This window comes from Apodemus sylvaticus, chromosome 6 (genome assembly GCF_947179515.1).
Source record: "Apodemus sylvaticus chromosome 6, mApoSyl1.1, whole genome shotgun sequence".
Lineage (NCBI taxonomy): Eukaryota > Metazoa > Chordata > Mammalia > Rodentia > Muridae > Apodemus > Apodemus sylvaticus.
The window spans coordinates 37,906,574-37,926,441 of record NC_067477.1 but is presented as its reverse complement, the minus strand read 5'-3'; the positions used below and the strand labels follow the sequence as shown (position 1 = coordinate 37,926,441).

The 19,868-nt window shown below is 39.5% G+C and overlaps 2 protein-coding genes across 3 annotated transcripts in view; one reads left to right on the top strand and one right to left on the bottom strand.

Annotated features, from left to right (window-relative positions):
• Positions 1-16,398, top strand: part of Bbof1 (basal body orientation factor 1) — a 26,620-nt gene extending 10,222 nt beyond the window's left edge. The window contains exons 5-12 of the mRNA XM_052185432.1: positions 2,125-2,205; positions 5,469-5,539; positions 7,956-8,100; positions 9,445-9,938; positions 10,896-10,997; positions 12,738-12,812; positions 12,953-13,067; positions 16,260-16,398. Coding sequence (XP_052041392.1) covers positions 2,125-2,205; positions 5,469-5,539; positions 7,956-8,100; positions 9,445-9,938; positions 10,896-10,997; positions 12,738-12,812; positions 12,953-13,067; positions 16,260-16,274 — 1,098 coding nt within the window. The 3' untranslated portion in view covers positions 16,275-16,398. The remainder of the gene's footprint in view (positions 1-2,124; positions 2,206-5,468; positions 5,540-7,955; positions 8,101-9,444; positions 9,939-10,895; positions 10,998-12,737; positions 12,813-12,952; positions 13,068-16,259) is intronic.
• Positions 13,085-19,868, bottom strand: part of Aldh6a1 (aldehyde dehydrogenase 6 family member A1) — a 27,916-nt gene continuing 21,132 nt past the window's right edge. For both annotated transcript variants that reach the window (XM_052185430.1, XM_052185431.1), the window contains 5 exons: positions 19,236-19,425; positions 18,859-19,040; positions 16,829-17,008; positions 16,393-16,491; positions 13,085-15,271 (listed from right to left, as the gene is read on the bottom strand). In XM_052185430.1, the coding sequence (XP_052041390.1) occupies positions 15,167-15,271; positions 16,393-16,491; positions 16,829-17,008; positions 18,859-19,040; positions 19,236-19,425 (756 nt within the window). In that variant the 3' untranslated portion in view covers positions 13,085-15,166. The remainder of the gene's footprint in view (positions 15,272-16,392; positions 16,492-16,828; positions 17,009-18,858; positions 19,041-19,235; positions 19,426-19,868) is intronic.

Sequence of the window (19,868 nt, the reverse complement as noted above, 5' to 3'; positions counted from 1 at the left end):
GAGAGGTAGATTTCAGACTGTTTAAAGAGGGCTGTTAAGGAACACTTAAAATTCAAGGGCAAAGTTAGTGCCTTACTGGAAAAAAATAGGGCAGGTCTGTGGAATCTGAAATGTAGAAGAAATGAGGTAGATATGAGGGACCCATATATGTAAAATTGTGATGTATATATAGGTAAGAGATTTTTGTATAGAATTCACTGCATGTTGAGCCTAATACATTTAGTTTATGAAAAGTGATTCAAGTTAATCTAGTTCAAAGGAAAAATATGAAAGCCAGATTAGTGTGTTTGTTGTATGTATATGTGTGAGCACTCTATCTTTGTACAATTAGAGAGGACCATTTTGTAGAGTCATTTCCATCCGCATTTACTTAAAACTCAAGTTGCCAGGGTTGTATGACAGACATCTTTATCCCTTTACCTTCTGATCCATCTCACTTGCTCCTTATTTGAGTTTTTGAGACAATCTTTCTGTGTCTCAGATTAACCTTCAAATAATTATATATTCCAGGCAGGTCTTAAGTTTGGAATTATTTTGTCTCAGGCTTCTAACTTCTGGGTTTACAATTGTGAGTCACCATGCTCAGCCACTAATTTTCAACTTAACTTTTATTTACAGTGTGTGTGTGTGTGTGTGTGTGTGAGAGAGAGTCAGAATATAACTTGGAGTCAGATATTTCCTTCCACTGTGTGGCTCTTGGGTACATTTACCCATTGAACCATTTTGTTGGCCCCACTAATTATCTTTTGAAAAATTTATTGATATACAGATTTTGAGGGGAGTCTAATAATGTATCTCCAGCTAAGATGGGGTTTATTTGACCCATAAATGAACTGGTACATTGACATTAATTTTGAAAGTGACAAAATGAGCCATTTGAAAAATTAAATGCAAATGGTAAAAAGAACATCAGAAAGGAAAATAAAACAGATTTAGTATATTAGAACAAATTATAATACAGAATGTTGTTAAGTAATAGGTGAGGATTGTATTATGTCATTAAATGTCTACTATGCTAAGCATTTTACCTGCGTTATTTAAATCTTACCTGTATTTTCTCAGTGTTGTAAAAGCAACCTTAGGGAATTTTGGCTCACAGTTTGAGGCCAGGCCATCATGGCCTCAAGAGTGTGACGCTGCTGGTCGCACAGTTAGGAGCAAAGAATGAGAAATGCAGTCATTCTGTTTGCTTCCTCCTCATTCAGCTCTGGACCCCAAACTACTGAATGGTACTGCCCATGTTCAAGGTGGCTCTTCCCTCTTCAGCTGAACCTTTCCTAAATATATAAAGTATATCTGAGCCGGGCGGTGGTGGCGCACACCTGTAATCCCAGCACTCTGGGAGGCAGAGGCAGGCGGATTTCTGAGTTCGAGGCCAGCCTGGTCTACAGAGTGAGTTCCAGGACAGCCAGGGCTATACAGAGAAACCCTGTCTCGAAAAAAAAAATCCAAACCAAACAAATAAATAAATAAATAAAGTATATCTGTGTATACAGAGAAACCCTGTCTCGAAAAAAAAAAAAACCAAATCCAAAAAAACCAAATAAATAAATAAATAAACAAATAAATAAATAAATAAAGTATATCTGTGTTTGTATACCCTTGGAGGCCAGAAGAGAATGAGATCCCTTGAGCTGGAATTACAGGCAGTTGTAAGCCACCAAATATGAGTGCTATCTGGAAGAACATTTAATGCTCTTTACCACTCAGCTATCTTGCCAGTCCCTGAGCCTTTTTTTTTTTGGTTTTTGGTTTTTCAAGACAGGGTTTCTCTGTGTAGCCCTGGCTGTCCTGGAACTCACTTTGTAGACCAGGCTGGCCTCGAACTCAGAAATCTGCCTGCCTCTGCCTCCCAGAGTGCTGGGATTACAGGCGTGCGATACCACCGCCCAGCTATATTTTGTGAATCTTAAAGAGTATATCTGAATTCTCTAGGAACTGATGTTCATGAAAGTCTTAAGAAACTCATTATCAGTCTAGTAATCATGAAGATAGTAAAGGAAGATGTGCTAAGAGGTGATGACACTGATTCTGTGTGTTCAAGATTATATGATAGTGTATCTTCAGAATTCTCTATGAATATGTCCCAATCTTTCCTTTAAACTTTTTTTTTTTTTTTTTTAGTTGAAAGAGAATTTAAGAAATTCAGAGAAGAACTATCAGGAGACTCTTAGAAGACTAGAAAGCAGATTTTTTGAAGAAAAGGTATTAGTATTAAGAAATGCTTTTTGGGCTGGACCTAGGCCTCCCTGCACATATGTTACAGATGTGTAGCTTGGTCTTCATGTGGATCCCGAACAACTGGAGCAGGGACTGTCCCAAAATCCTGTCTGTGGAATTTGTTCTAGCTGGGCTGCCTTGTCTGGCCTCAGTGGAAGATGAACCTAGCCCCACAGATACTTGGTATGCCACGGCGGGGGACGCCCAGGGGGAGCCTCCACCTTCTCAGAGGGGAAAGGGAAGGGGGTAAACTGGGAGGTGGGCAGTGAGCAGGATGTAAAGTAAGTAAATACAAATAAAATGAAAGGGAAAATGTCCTGTATGAAAAAAAGAAGAAATGCCTTGTTTATTAGAACAGAGGTATGTTCATATGATATGCACTGTGAGCATTCCAGCATTCCAGCTGGTATCTTACTAAAAATGTTATCGAGTAGCAGAAAATATGTGTAGGGATATGCACTAGTGTGCACCTATGATTGTAGGACTTAAGAGGCTGCTGAGCTAGAAAGATCTTGAGTTCAAAGCCACCTCTGAGCCTCATGGTAACTTTTATGCCAGCCTAGGCAATACTAAGACTGCTCTCAAAAAAAAAAAAAAAAAAATTAGAGTACAAATGAAGGAAAACAAATCTTTATATTTTATGAATCTCCGTGTCTAATCCTTTTTTCTTCTCCACTTAGAGATTTCTTAATTTTTAACTGATAAATAAAAAATAAAAATTTTAAATTCTGATGGTGTACCATCCAGTTTCTCAATATCTTTATACAATGCTTAAGTTAAACATCTCTTTTCAGTTTGTTTCTTCCTTTTTTGAGATAAGGTCTTATGTAGTCCAGCTGGCCTTGAGCTTACTATTTAGTGGGACTCGGCCTTGAACTCCTGATTCCCCCACAGAGACCCATCGTGGTCCCCCACATATTGTGACCCATTATACTTGATATCTGTCTGCTCATAGAAGTACCATTTGTGATGGACCTTTCAAAATATTTTCTTCTACCTTTTAAAAACATTGTACATTGCTCTCAATAGTCAAGCTGCTTGTGCAATAGCTTGTATGTAACTATAACTTATCACACAAGGCCACTTTTCTCCATCCTACCCATTCTATGTTGAGTAGTTTTATGTCACCTTGCTTGATACATGCTAGAATTGTTTGAGAGGATGGAGCGTCAATTGAGAAAATGCCTCCACAGGACTGGGCTGTAGTGAAGTCTGAGGGACATTACTCCAATAGCAGTGGATGTCGGAAGGTCCAGCCCATTGTGAATGGTGCCATCCCATGGCTGGTGCTCCTGAGTGCTATAAGAAAGGCAGATTGAGCCAATACCCAGCATCTTCGTGACATCTGCACTAGCTCTTGCCTCTAGGTTCCTGATCTGATTTTCCTCAGACTGTGATGTTAAAATGTAAGTAAAATAAACTCTTCCCAGTTTGTTTTTGGTCATGGTGCTTCATCATAATAGAAACTCTAAGACACCCTCTTCACTTTCCCTGGCCTCCACAACCACCATTCATCACAATAGAAACCCTAAGACACCCTCTTCACTTTCTCTGACCTCCAGAACTACCATTCCAGTTTCAACTTCCCTGAGATTGTCTATCATCCATTTACCCATTTTGTGGTGTTATGGATTGAACACAGGATATTACACATGGTAGGCAAGCACCCCTGAGTCTTCCAGCCACAGGTAAACCTTTCTAGATTGTATTTCTGAGGGAAATCATGTAGTTCTTGTCTTTCTGAGCCTGGCTTGTTTCAGTAAGCACAGTAATCTCTAGTGCTGTTCAAGTTGTGACAAATGACAGGCTTTTGCTCCTTTTTATGGCGATAGGATTTCATTATGTACATCCACCAAAACATCTCATCAGTTAGTGGTAGGCACTTAGGTTGTTTCCCTTCCAGAGTGTTGAACTATCCTCAGGAGGGACTGTCATCTTGTCTTTACAAGGCTTCGGGCCTCGGCTTCTTATCTCCCCTCCTTTTTTTTTTTTTTTTTTTTTTTTTTTTAAATTTTCAAGTTTTTTGAGATGGAATCTCACTATGCAGCCTTGACTCACCTGGACGTGAAATGTAGATCAGACGGGCCTGGAACTCACAGAGATTCCTCCTGCCTCTTCCTCCTGAGTACTGGTTATAGGTGTGTGCTATCTTGTCTGTACATTCTCCAATTTTAAAGTTAGTGACTTTCATCATGTTTTGTTTAGCAAAAACTATCCTCTGGCTCTGCTTCTTTTTTTTTTTTAAATATTTATTTATTTATTATATGTAAATACACTGTAAAGAGGGTATCAGATCTCTTTACGGATGGTTGTGAGCCACCATGTGGATGCCGGGATTTGAACTCATGACCTTTGGAAGAGCAGTCGGTGCTCTTACCAGCTGAGCCATCTCTCCAGCCCCTGGCTCTGCTTCTAAGATAAACATTTCTTTCCCCGTTTTATGCACGTGCCATTGTTCTAGCTTGCTTATCTGTTTCTGTGTTAAACACCATGGCCAAAAGGACTTGGAGAAGAAAGGATTTATTTCATCTTACAACTCCCAGGTCACACTCCGTCACTGAGTAAAGTGAGGTCAGGAACATGGAGGCAGAAACTGAAGCAGAGACCATGGAAGACTACTGCTCACTGGCTTATTCCCAGACTACCTTGTTATGCTATCTTATTTAGCCCAGGCCTATAAGGAGCCTCAGCCTTCCTACAGTAAGTGGCCATCAAGAAAATACCCCACAGACATGACCACAGGTCAGTCTGATGGAGGCAGTTTGTCAGTTGATCCCCTGGAATTGAAGTTAGAGACAGTTGTGGCCTGCCATGTTGGATGCTTGGAATTGAACCCCAGTCCTCTGGAAGAGCCACCAGTGCTTTTAACCTCCTAACCTTGTATCTAGCCCCACACTATCCTTTTTGCTAGCTCTTTCCTCCACCAAAGCTTAAGAGTACTTTCTATTAGGACAGTACTTTTTTTAAAAAATCTATTTAATTGAATGTGTGTCTGACTGAGTATATGCATATGCACTTTGTGCCTGCAGGGGCCTGTGAATGTTGGAAGGGGTTAGATTCCCTGGAACTGAAGTTACAGATGGTTGTGAGTCACCATGTGGGTACTAGAAACCCAATCCAGTCCAGGGAGGCATCTCTCCAGCCCCTAAACAAAATATCCTGTTTGAGCTTAAAGTAAATACTTTGTGATATGCAATGTTTGTTATTAGAAGTATAGTTCTATATTTAAACATACATTCTATTTTTAGCACCGTCTGGAACAAGAGGCTGAGAAGAGGATCATAATGCTGGCAGAGAGAGCCCACCATGAAGCTGTGGTGTAAGAGACTGTTGCCTTAATCAGACAGGCTTTCTTTGTTGCTGTCTATTTTAGTCTTAGTTTAGCTTCCTCTGTCTCTTGGCAAGCCTCCTTTAATTCTTGTCTACTTTATTCTCTTTGTGTACCCTACTCTTTCCCCTTCACCTTTCTGTAACAACATGGTAGCAACAACCTTCTCTTTGAAGTTAGACCCTAGCTATATATACATGCATGCTGATTTATTTGAAAATTATTATTTTTAGGTACGTGTGTATACATGAGGGAACACCAATGCCACAATGTGAGTGTGGAGGTCAGGTAACTTGTAGGAAGGAAATCAGTTCTCTCTTTCACCATGTGGGGTTGCAAGATATTTCCTATCCATTCACATTGAGGCAGTGAGAGGCCAGAGATTGGAGGGGAGAGAGGAGGAGGAGCTAAGAGAAGTGAGGGGCAAAGAAAGAAAGCGAGAGAAGGAGGGGAGAGAAGGAGGGGGGAGATCCGAGGAGAGAGACAAGGATATCCAGATGGCTTCAGACGTATTTCTGGTGTTTTGGAGAGGTTAGAAATATTGGGATAAGACTTTATCATTATAACTTGACATTATGTAATTGGGAGTTTTATATACATAAAGATAATTTGGCTAACTATTTAAGAGTCATACTTTACCAGGTATTTGGGTGTAGAGCGGGAGCACAGGACTTCCACCGTTTACAGAGTCTATGGCGGAGAGGAAACACAGCTGGGAGGCTGTGAGAGCTAGCTGAAGGAGACTGGCTTAGCTGCCACAGTGGGAGTCGCCCTGAGCTGGACCCGTCAGGACTTGGGTGCAGAGGTCTGGGGGCGTGGTACTTTTTATTATTTACCTACTACAATGTGGGTTCCGGGGATAGAACTCAGGTCATTAGGCTTGGTGGCAAGCCTTCACTCACTGAGCCATCTCACTAGTCCCACTGGAAGAATTATTAATATCCTTGAAAATATTAATTCCATTTAAAAAATAGGCCATCCAGGCATGGTAGCAGACACTTAAAATAATCTCAGTGGTTAGGAGGCTGAGGGAGGTGGTTCACCAGTTCTAGGACATCCTAGATTACATAGTGAGACCCTGTTACAAAGAAATCTACAATAGGGCCAGGAGAGCCACTTTGCACAACTATTGAGAAATATTTGTATAAGTAGCATTACAGTGTTTTTATGTTAGTACATGAACCCCCAGGTCTCATGGTTTATTTCTTGTTAATGTAACAATATAATATGAGTTGAAGCTTTTTTAGATGGTGACTCAGAAACTTGGGCTGCTGCCACCTTCTGCCTCTGTCACCTTAGGAGGTTTTTTTTTTTTTTTTTTTTTTTTTTTTTTTTTTTTTTTTTTAAATTTAATTTTATTTTGAGACAGGTTTTCTCTGTATAGCCCTGCCTGGCTGTCCTGGACCAGGCTGGCCTTGAACTCAGAAATCCGCCTGCTTCTGCCTCCCACCGCCCAGCACTGGCCCTCTTTTTTACCTATTGAAACTGAGTCTCACTAACTTGCCAAGGCCAGCCTTGTAAATGCTATGTAGCCCACGCAGGCCTTGAACTTGTGATCCTGTTTCCTTAATAACTAGGATAAAAGGTGTACTATTATTCCTAGTCTTTTATTTTATTTTATTTTTAAATTTATTTATTACATTACAGCTGTCTTTAGATACCCCAGAAGAGGGCATCAGATCTCATTACAGATGGTTGTGGGCCACCATGTGGTTGCTGGGATTTGGACTCAGGACCTTCAGAAGAGCAGTCAGTGCTCTTATCTGCTGAGCCATCTCTCCAGCCCCCTAGTCTTTTATTTTTAAGAGAAGGGGCCTTGCTATATATAGCTCAAGCTGATAACCAGCTTGCATCATCCTGACCAGCTAACACATGGTTTTTCCCTTTACTGCTGAAGAAGTACTTTATCCCTTCATCCCCAGGTCTTCATCTACCTAGTGAGCAGTTAGTTACCCGTAAGTGGTGGTAGTGTCATGTGTGTCCCATGTTTGGCCTTCCCCCAACTCTGATGCTAGGGATTGAACTCAGAGACTTGCACATGCTAAGCAAGTGTTCTCTCCCTGAACTACATACCCAGCCTAGTGGTGGTCAATGTAGTGTTTGGAGGGTAAAACTGTTACTGTTCCTCTTAAGAATTTAAACTTAGGCATGAGCCAGGCGCAGTGAGTGATACCTGCTTTTAATTCCAGTGCTCCACAGGCAGAGGCAGAGGCAAATGGATCTCTGTGATTTTTGAAGCCAGCTAGGTCTAGAGCGACCTTGATTCAAATCTCCCAACCCTCTCAACCCCCAACCCCTACTCTACCACCCAAACCCACCCTGATGTAGTAAATTTAGACCTATATTTTGGGCTCTAAAATGTGTGTGTGTGTGTGTGTGTGTGTGTGTGTGTGTGTGTCTATTTCAGGCAATTGAACACTGCTGGAAGAAATGTTTTCAAAGAGAATGTTTATCTTCACAAGGCGCTTGCATACCACTTGAAGGAAGCTGAAGTTCGACAGAAAAACTCCAAGAAGATGGAGGAAAGTCATTCCTGCCTTTTACAGCAAAAGGTTTCCACTTAAATTCACATTCATTTTCTTTTTTTTCCTTTTTTCTTTTTTTTTAGGATCGTGTTGGTAAATACATTGAGCATTATACCAATAGATAGGAAAGTATCTTGATAATTGTCTTATCTGAAAAGGTTATTCAATGACTTTAAAGACACATTAAGCATGACTTTTCAAATATATCAGAAATATAAACGTGACTCCTACCCTCATATCTTAGACTACTCATTTTGCTTTGTTCATTGTTGAACCCTAAGTCGTTTACTAATTGGTTTGGCTGTAACAGACCTGAAATTAATGGTATTACCACATAAAGGCTTAGTTGTTTTTACCTAAAGGTGCCTGAAGGAAAGCAATACAGATGAGAGCTGTCTTCATCAGCTCTCTGTAACGTACAACTTATATCCTTAACATTGGAAAAGTTTTATTTTGTGGGTATGGGTGCTTTGCCTGCATGCACATCTGTGTAGCATGTGCATGCAGTACTTGTATAGGCCAAAAGAGGATTTCAGATCATCTGGAACTAGAATTACAGACAGTTGTGAGCCGTCATGTGGGTGCTAGGATTCAAACCTAGTTCCTCTGCAAGAATAGCAGATTCCTAACTGAGCCATCTCTCCGGGTCTCATCTTAAACATTTTCTTTTTTTACTTTCGGGTTTGTGTATGTTGGGCACTTTATGGCCAGGGCAACTGATAGAGATCTAAGGATTACTCCAAACAGCAGGAAGGAAAGATAAGAAAAAAACAAAAACAAAACACACAAATGAAATCCTAGCTCCTTTACCAATCTTCCCTGGTATTCTATTTCCGCTTACATCTCAGCGAGGCATGGCAGTGCAAGCCTTCAGTCCCAGCACTCAGAAGGCAGAGCAGTTGGAGCTTTGAGTTTGAGGCCAGCCTAGTCTGAGAGCATATTCCAGAACTGCCAGTGCTACACTACACAGAGAATCCCTGTCTCTAAAAACAAACAAACAACAAACAAACAAATATAATTATTCTTGCAGTCTGCCTGACCTTGTTCAACTTCAAGGGACCCTTATAGACTTGCTGGTGTTTCTTATACCGTTTTATTGATTTCTATAATATAAACTATGTAACCTTGTAAGAATTATAGAGGAAGTCTGAAAGTTTCCTAATTAATAAAATCAGTGGATCGCCTTCAGAGGCCTAGTCAAGGACCCAAGGGTATGTATTGGTTATTTTTTCTGTCCACAGAGATTTCAAAATAATTGCTTCCACCTGACGTGAAGTTCAGATTTCCCCTTAGGTAACAAATTATTGAGAGACTTTAAATTCTAGGATATTTAAAGGAAAAAAAAAAACTCTCCCTTTCCTGTTTTTTAAGGAAATCAATGATCTGTTGGTTAAGGAAAAGATTATGCAACTCACCCAGCAGAAATCACAAATCCAGGCTCTTCAGAAGAAGGTGATCAGCTTGGAGAGTGCTCTAACTTACATGACCTCAGAGTTTGAGGCCGAAGTGTTGAAACTGCAGCAAAAGGCAGTCATAGAGAACCAAGCAGGCTTGGTGGAGATTGACAAGCTGCAGCAGCTTCTTCAGATGAAAGACAGGGAGATGAACCGAGTGAAGAGGCTGGCCAAGAACATACTGGATGAGAGGACGGAAGTAGAACAGTTCTTCCTAGACGCTCTCTATGAAGTGAAGCAGCAGATTCAGACCAGCAGGAAGCATTATAAGCAGATAGCACAAGCTGCTTTCAATTTAAAAATGAGAACAGCATGTGCAGGAAGAACAGAATACCCCAGAATCAGGACCTTTGATGGCAAAGAACAAAGTACTAATAGTGTGAAACAGGATCTCATGGAGGCTGAAAAATGGTACTAATAATGCGGAAACATATTGTCTTTTTGTGCCCGTTTTCATGTCCTTTAAAAAACTAAAGCTCAGCAGGTTGTGGTGGCTCACACCATAGCACAGGACAGACACAGCCCTGGGCTGGGCTACAGAGAGAGCCTGTTTTAACATGTCTTCCTTCCTCTGAAAAGGAACAAACTCAGATTGTTGCATAGATTTATTAATAAGCTACTTGACTTATCTTTGTAGTCCCTATGCTTAGTATGTATTCTTGGTAGCCGTGGCAGGACCCTGTTGAAGTGACTATTATTTTGTCCCATAAGATATTATTGTAATGTCTCTTACGTTCTTTATCTTAGTTCTTATAATTTGGAAATTTGTTGCAAAAACTTGACTAAGTCCAGATTAAACATTTTTAATGATACCTTTTCAGATATTTTATGGTGTTCCTTTACTATTCTAAGATAAAATTAATAGGTAACAACAATTTTTAAAAATCAATATAATAATTCTTAAGACTGTCATGTAGAAATCTTCTGTGGATTGGAGGGCATTCTCTAGTGGCCTCTATATCACTCAGATCAAATTCTCAAAATTTCCAAAATATCTAGAGATTTATTTGTACTATGAAAAAGTGTAATGTCTGTGGCAGTTCAGTCTAAACGGGGTGCATTTGCTTTTTCCATGGCACTTTGTTTTCAGTGACCTGCCCACTGGCAACTGCCCGCTCAGGCCACAGTACATTTGGTTGTGTTTCTCATTTCATCTCAGGACCACAGAACATTTTGGATTGACTAGCATGCTGACGGTCTTTTTTGGATTTTATGGTTTTGTAATATGTACTTTGCTTTGAAATAATTACATATCTGGTTATGGTATAGAAAATATCTATTTACATACTCTATATTTTAAAAAGAAGATAAGTTTACTTTGATCACAATTTTTTACCTTTCTTTTTTCTTTTCTTTGAAATTCTTCAGGCCAACTACTAAAAAAAATGTGGATATTAGAGATTTGACCTGGGAGCAAAAGGAAAAAGTCTTAAGATTGCTCTTTGCAAAAATGAATGGTTTTGCTGCTAGGTAAATTTCCTATTTTTGTAATGAAATATCAGGTTGTCAAACCTAGAAGCTACACAGGAACAGTGACTGTGTTGTTATTGAGAATGAAAGGAGGGCTGGAGAGATGGCTCAGTGGTTAAGAGCACTGACTGCTCGTCCAGAGGTCCTGAATTCAAATCCCAGCAACCACATGGTGGCTCACAACCATCCTTAACGAGATCTGATGCCCTCTTCTGGTGTGTCTGAAGACAGCTACAGTGTACTTACATATAATAATAAATAAATCTTTTAAAAAAAGAGAGAGAGTGAAAGGAAATACATTAAAGGCCTTAGCTACTTGCTCAGCTGTTGCAGTTTTTAGACAGACTGGGAGATGAACAAATGAACATGGAAGCAAGAGATGACTGATGAATTGACCAGCTGAACGTGTGGCACCTTCAGGGACACTTAATTACTCTTGAGCTTGTGTTGGTATGCAAAGATGAGCAAATTAATTTAGGCTGATATTTGATTTACTTTGTAGCAGAGGCTCATGAGGTTTAGGTTGGCTTCTAGCTCACTGTGTCATTGAGGCTATTCTTGTAGTCCTGGTCTTCCTCCACCTCCCAAGGAAGACTAATACTTAGGAACTTGGTAGACGTTCATAGTTGGCTATGTACACCTATAAATTCAACAGCAGAATATTTTTTAAATGACCTAAGTCAGAGGAGTATAATCAGGAAACAACTAAAATAAATGACTTATGCCATCACTTAGGCACTATCTGTGTTTTACTAAGGATGTTTTCCTGTTTAACTATTAGTATATTTAGTGTTTCCATCATTTGACTAGTTTTGTGCTATTTTCATCAGCACTTGCTTGAAGTCAAGTTCAGGATTGACATATGTGACTTCTTGAGAAGTCAACATGTGATTTCTTTACCTCTATAAACTTACTCAAAATAGTGAAATCAGTTATATTTTATTTCGTGTTTATTAGCCCTACACTTTATACTAGGCTTGTCTCTGTTGACTTTTCTGTCCTGAGAGTCCTGTGGTATGTGTGCACAAGTGTATGTGGTGTGGGTGCCTGTGCAGATGACAGAGCTCCGGGAGTCTTCCTCTATAGCTCTCTACCCTTTCTGTTAACCTTAGAAGTCAGCTCAAGCTTTTTCCTTGTCAGAAACCTTGACCTTCACAGTGAAGGCGGATCCCTTCAGTCCAGGCCCTTCATACTTTTATATAATTCCTCTTATCTGCAGAGGGGGAAAGAGGAGGACCAGGGTCATCCTATTATACACTGAACTGGAGGCAGCTCTCTCTATCTCAGAACAACCAAAAAGCCATTTCACTTGACATCAATTCTTTCTTTGTTCTTGTTTTCAGTTCCCAGGATCTGCCTATATCCTCCTTCAAATGCTATACTGGAACTCATGTCTTCTTGCTTGTCCAGCAGGGACTCTGACCCACTGACCCACCTCCTCATGCCATATGGTTCCTCTGTGGGATGGGAGCTTCTCTAGGTGTTTGGGCAGTTCTCTTACTCAGCCTTGCTTTCCACAAGCAGTCAACTGCCCATGAGTGCCTGTGTTCTGATTGTCTACAGAAATACGTGTTCCTTGAACTTTAAACAGTTATATTTGATTCCTTATCACATCTATGTTTATAAAATGTATTCTGAAAATAGAAATCCTATCTAACTGAAATGCAACTCAGCATTTTAAGGGTAGGAAGGCACCAGGACACATTTCCTCATTTGTTCATTGATGTTTATCCACCACAGGAAATACAGTCAGAGTTCTAAGCCTCCTGTTCCAGACCATATTGTTTATGACAGTGGAGAAATGAAAGAAACTGGGTAAGATTCTCCTGCCTGATCACAGTGCCCTTTGTGAATATTTTATAGCTTAGCCAAGTGAGAATGATATAGCAAGTCTGCTGTTCTGAACCAAAGTCTACACATGACTGTTGAAACACTATGTTTTTTCTTTATTATAGGGATGAAATTAACCTTCTAGATCAAACCTTCATCACCCAGCAAGCGCCAGTATCAGACTCCAAAATAATGGTGTCACCTGGTGTTATTCCTCAAAGATTACAGGACTCTGACATAGTAAGGAATCTGCTCTCTAATCAAACAATACGTGACTGTTATCTTTCCCTATGTGATGTCTTGCTAGTTCATAGTTCTCTACTACCGAAACAACTCTCAGGGATGACCATAGAAAATTTTATAACAATGTCTATACTAATAAGGCATATTACATATACAGGAGACCCTGTAGATTACTTTCTGAAATAAGCAGCTCAGTCAAATGTGTATTGCGTTATTACTGTTTTCAGTGCTGCTGATTTGAACCTTTGGGCATACTAGGGCAAAGTGCCCTCACTCTGGAGTCAACCTCCATCCTATCTTTTTTACAGGCACAAAATAATGTCCTTATAAGTCTTGGCTCCAAGCACAAGCACAAATCACTGTAACCTAGAGAACAAAAAAAAAGGAAAAGACCATTTTTTTTCAAAACTGTATTTCTTCCCAAGGCTTTTTTATTTGTAGTTTGTTATTTATGACCAGTATAAAAGCTCGCAAAACTCAGTGGGGCTATATGAGAAGAAAAAGGAAAAATGCTGGTTTTCTGTTTAGTGATATTAACTCGAATATAACCAAATATAAATTTCATCTAAGAAACAAACTCTTGAGCACAAGTAGCTGGTCAAATCTATTGATTAACTAGAAGTAATGCAATTCTGATTAGTTGTAATTTAAAAGTAATTTCCTTTACATCTAAGGAAAATATTAGGAGTTTGTGACTAAATTCTATTTGGAACTTAGATAATAACCACTTTTCAATCCAGCCCAAAATAGTTGGATTAAATGAATATGAACTGTGTTTTATAAAACAAAGGGCATTGCAGCCACAAGTGTAAATATCTACTTAGCTTTAAGATGGAAAACAGAAGAATATAGAATTGTGTTTTGTTAAAGTAACTGAAGCTCTGAATTCTACCAGAGCTGGTTACTCTAATAACCTTATATCCAAAGAGTAGAACATTTCAAGGTTTTTCACCACCTTTAACTCACCAAACCCACAATGGACTGGAGCAGCACTGTCCTCACACGGCTGTACAGTACAGAGAACAATAATGACCAGCACCATACCTCACTAAGCACTAAAGATTAAGCAGAACCCATAGCTAGCTAGTTTAGAAAGTCGGGCTGCAGACAGGTCAGACAGACAAACTGTTCTGTTCGGCATATCAGTCAGTCTCTTGTGACTTAAGGTTTGGATTATCAGAGAAACAAGCTTAAAGGCAGCTGAACAACTGGTTAAGTTGAATAAGGAGACGGAATACTGTCAAAGCATTAAACTCTGACGTTTCTAGTACCCTAATCAATTATTCTATATGAAGAGTTCTTTCATTAAAAAGTATCAACTAATAAGAAATGCTGCCAAAAGAAAGAATAACAAAATTTGGCAATAATAGGTTAAGCCTACATAAGGCAAGAGTCTATCCACTTTCATGATTGGAGATCCTTTGATTTCTGGATCAAAAGTCATTTGTGAAATAGTTTGTCTAAGTATCTATTTGCATCTGAATGGCTGGAATATTGACTTAATGATTGCTGAGCCAAACCATGAAGAATGCACATGTAACAAAAAGCTAACTTACCACTTCATCCTGAGGTATCCTTGAGAAGTATTTTAAGAAGCAAGAACATGGACAATGATAGAATTAAATAGTGGCTATGAATCACACAGAATAAAGTGGTATTGAGCAGAGAGCAGTCGCTACAATGCTGGGATACATAAGACTAGGTTACATGTTAGATAGTGTGGGGACTGATGGAGGATCAACAGGAGGGTGAATTGTTTCAGTGATTGGAAGATCTGTCCCTACATTGACATTCCCCTCCAAGTCATCAGAAAAGAATTGCTAGAAGATAGTTCTCAGCTCTCATTCTAGACAAACACTTCACACTTAACAACAATTGTCTCAAAAACTGTGGAGAAGTATGGAGGATACTGAAGGCCTGGTCTTAGTGTTATCCTGCACTCCCTACAACTTTGAAGGGATTGAGAATTCTGAGAAAGAATTTAGTTCCAATATATTCCATTCTCATGGATCTGTTTTGAGCAAAGATGGCACATAAAGGTTTCCAAGAACAATGGGAAATTACTCAGGCTGGATTGAGTCTTGAAGAACTTGTTTCTAACGCCCCATGGTAGGCATGACTACAGCAGGTGAGGAAAGAGTAGCATCTTCTTCTTTCCACTGCGATGTGATAGTCTTTAACTGAGTGTAAAACTGGATGCCCTTAAAAAAGTCAGAAAGAGAAAGAGTCAGCATTTAGTTCCTCTTTTCAAATTATCTGTTGAAGGTGGTGCTGTGAGCAGTATTCATGCTCCTCTCTGAGTAACTGGTGCAACAGAATCCACTGTTGTTCATGATATAGCACACCCACACATTTATGGGGGGAAAAGAGTGGTTCCACTATCAGAGGCTGCTCTTGCAGAGGACCAACGCTTTTTCCTCAGTAGTCAGATGGCAGCTCACAACCATGTGTAACTCCTGTTCCAAGGAATCCAACACATTCTTCTGTCCTTTTAGGGCATCAGTCACTACATGGTGCACAAACATACATGTAGGCCAAAATGTATATGTGTATGTGTGTGTGTATATATAAGATTACATATAATTGAATATACAATTTACATATAATGTAAATTGTATATTCAATTAATATAAATGTAAATTATATATTCAATTATATATAATCAAGTATAAGTTATAAATATATAAAATTTATATAACTTATATATAATTATACACATACATATATTTACATACATACATACACACACAAAATCACCTACATTTATGGGGCTTGGATATAGCGCAATTGGTAGAATGCTTCTCTAACATGCATGAAGCCCTGGATTCAATCTCTAACAGGGCATAAACAAGGCAAGTATCAGACATGGTAATACATGACTGTAATTCCAACACTCAAGAGGTAGATGCAGGAGGATCGAGAGGGAAAGGTCATCCTTGGCTACACAGTAAATTGGAGACCATCTGAGGATATATAAGACCATGTCTCCAAAAAAAAAAAAAAAATCAAATCTGTGGAGATGTGTTTGTGGGTAAAGCAGTTACCACATGAAAATTAGGACCCAGTTCAGACTCCCAGAAGCCATGTAAAGGTTTGGATTGTATGATGCTTTTTTCTCTAAACCTATTTGCCTTGATACTCATGAAGAGACATTTGGCAAAATTTTGTTAACTTTTAAATTTTTTTTAGGGGCCTAGGAAATAGAGCAGCACAGCAGATGACTCCACAGCAGGTGCAAGCAGACCCTTCTTTATGTAATCTTGCTCTGAATATGTTCAAGACAGTTTCTCAAGGAAAAAGAGAATTCCAACTCAAAAGTTACCTGTTTGCCATAGAAATTGGTGTCTCCCCTGAAAGAAGATCGAGAGCCAGTGAAAGAAAACATTGGCAAAGGCACTGGAATGGGGACATTCACGCCCACCTAAAGAGAACAAACACACATCAAAGTCCAAGAGTCCCCAAAGGACTCACACACAGTGTCCATGTAGAAGCTCAAAGGCAACAGAGATTCATTTTATTTTTGTTTTTGTTTTTAGATTTTGTTTGTATTGGGTTTTTTCTGGGGGGGAGATATCAGTTTTAAGTAGTCACCTTGCACCTTGTGCTCCACCCTAAGAACTTTTATTCTGAGGAAGAGATGGGGAAATGTGGGCAATTAAAGGGGCAGTGTTCAAACAAGCTGCAGTTGACTGATCATTGTTTATCATTTCCTCTTCAGGAACAGCTGTAAGAATCTCTAAAATTCTATTCACACAAACCTGTCCCACATCCACCATGTGAGCATATTTCCGAGCCGTGGCTCCGTTGGTGGTGAAGATGGCAGTTCCATTTCCATATGGGTTGTCATTTACAATCTTGATGGCTTCATCCAGTGTTTCTGTCTCCAAAACCACAAGAACTGGACCGAAAATCTCCTCTTTGTAACAAGTCATACTTGGCTGTCAGGAGAGATGGATCCAGAAAAGAAGTCAGCTTTTTTAACTGATTATTTTACGCTTTGGCATTCTGAGTCACTACCCATTGTCGCCACAAGCTGTGCTAGTGATCTTTTATCTTCTCTTATTTCTGTCCAAATGGTAGAAACCTTTTGAGCTACCACTATATAAATAACTTGGAATTCCTGTGCGCTTAGCTTTTCAGTCCTCTATTTCAAGCTCAGGGCTCAGCACCTGCACCTGTACAACTTGTTTCATTACAATTTTACTGAAAGTTACATGAAAAGTCCTTTATGAATCTTTAAGTATACTTTTCTAGAAAGTTCTTGCTAAATGCTCTGTAACAAAACAGCTCTCATTCATTCCTTTGTTTCTAAATAGGTCTCCAATTTTGATGCTGGACCTTCTTAAACATTCAAAACATCCTTTACCTCAGCACCTAGTCAGCTGTGTTTGTTGACAGTAAGTTTTCCTCTGCAGTCGGTAGTCAAAAACTTCAACCCATGATCTTTCAGGAGTATGTAGTGAGGACTTACAAAGCCTGCTTCAATTAGGCTTTTGAATGTTGGCCGGGAGACTATCATACTTTCTTTGATAAATAAAAATTAATACATGATTTCTTTCTTTTGTTTCAGTCTGGTGAAGTGGGCACAGGTCATAATAGTCAATAAATACTGGGTGGTTACTATAGTGATTGAAATACTACAAGTGAACAGGTGGGAAACAAGTGAAGAAGGGTTTTGTTCATTTATTATAGTTTTTAAAAATGATTTATTTTTATTTGTTTACATTGGTTTACCTGCATGTATGTATGTGTGAGGCTGTCAGATTCTCTGGAAGTGGAGTTATACAGTTGTGAGCCTCCATGTGGGTGCTGGGAATTGAACCCTGGTCTTCTAGAACAGCAGCCAGTGTTCTTAACTGCTAAGCCATCTCTCCAGCCCCCAATGACAAGGGTTTTTTTTCCTGCTGTTTATGAACAAAATATGCCAGCTGCTTGTTCTTACATAGCATACAAGCTAAGAATAGTTTCAACCTTTTTTTTAATGGTTAGGAAAAAATTCATAAGACTATTTCATGATATAAAATTACAAAATTCAAATGTGTGTCCATAAATAAGATTTTTTTTCCTGGAATACAGCCATATATTTGTGGTTGATTTTATACTATACACCAGAATGGTTGTGACAGTTTTTATTTCTTCAAAGCTGAGAATATTTAGCCTTCCATGGAAAGTCTATTGTACTGGATAGTTTGTGTCATCCTGACATATCCCAGGAAACTGGGAAAAAGGAACCTTTACTGGCCTCCATCAGACTGGCATGTGGGCAGATCTATGTGGTAGTTTCTTAACTAATGATTGGTGTGAGAGGGTCCAGCCCACTGTGAGTGGTGCCATCCCTGGGCAACTAGTCCAGAGTTGCAGAGTTGTACATTAAAAAAAAAAGGTAAAGATGAACCAGTCATGGAGAGCAAGTCAGTAAACAGCCTTCCTCCATAGTCTCAGCTTCAGTTTCTGCCTCCAAGTTCCTGCCTTGAGTTCCTGACCTCATCCCTCAGCAATTAACTGTAATCAAAACAAAATAACCCAGGTACACCCCTTTTCCCCTTAAGCTGCTTTTGGTCATTTTTATCATAGTTGATAGAAAGCGAGCCGGGACATGTGCTACATAGGGGAAAGAGCTCTGGTTGGTAGCCAGATGGGGGTTTATTTAGTTTCCAGACATAATAACTGAACAACTCTAGCAAGAGTTGCTCTTAAATATCTTTACTAATAGAAGGGTGAGATTTCATAGCCCCTAAGGTGTTTTTAGTTAGCTCTTGTATTTGTGAAGTAATTCAGAGTTGTTTACCTTAACATTGGAGATGACAGTTGGTCCAACAAAGTTACCATTTTCATAGCCCTTGACTTTAATTTTGCGCCCGTCCAGAAGGATAGAAGCTCCCTCTTTTGTTCCACTATCAATCAGATTGCAGACTCTCTCTTTGGCCTGCGGGGTGATCAGGGGGCCAAGATCAGCTCCAGGTTGGTCTCCTGTAAATCAAGTAGAAGTGTCTAAGGATCTTATTATCATAAACTGTGACTACTGAGATAAGTCTGAACGGCAGGTAGAATTTAGGAGAGGTAGCAGTAGGAACAACTGTTCCCCTCCAGCAAGGCCAACGCTACATCTAAGAATTTAGTGTCTCGAAAGCCAAGTCTTAAGTTGCTCAGCAGCTGACTGCTTACCTGCATTGACTCGCAGATTTTTGGCACGTTCTACCAGTTCCGGCAGCCACTTCTTAGCTTCTCCCACGAGGATGGCTGTTGAGAGAGCCATGCAGCGCTGCCCAGCAGCTCCGAATGCTGCCCCGACCAGCTGGTTGAGGGTGTTTTCCTTATTGGCGTCGGGCATAACCACTCCGTGGTTTTTGGCTCCCTAAAGAGATGCAGAAAGCACACACATCTTCCTTAGCTAAATTGACTTAAAAATTATCCAAGAACTAATCCAAATAATTAATCAAAGAATCTGATAAATAAGAATTTATGGAGAGAAAAGCCATCGTTTGTTATTTTTTAAGTTTTAACTTTTGAAGTCTTGGGAATTAAACCTTGGCCTCATGCATGCCAGGCAAATATCAGTCTTTATCTTGAGACAGAGTCTCACTGAGCTGCCAAAGGTAGTATTGAACTCACTCTCTAGCACAGGCCAGAGATTATTTCTTTTATTTATTTCTAATACTGCCAAAGTTTAAGCAATACTAAACGTCTCCATGTTTCTTTAATCTCCTTGAGAAGCTGATATGTATTTAAATCAAAACTATTAACCTGGGCAGGGGAAGGCCCAATTACTTTCAAATTAAAAAACTAGTAGAATGCAAA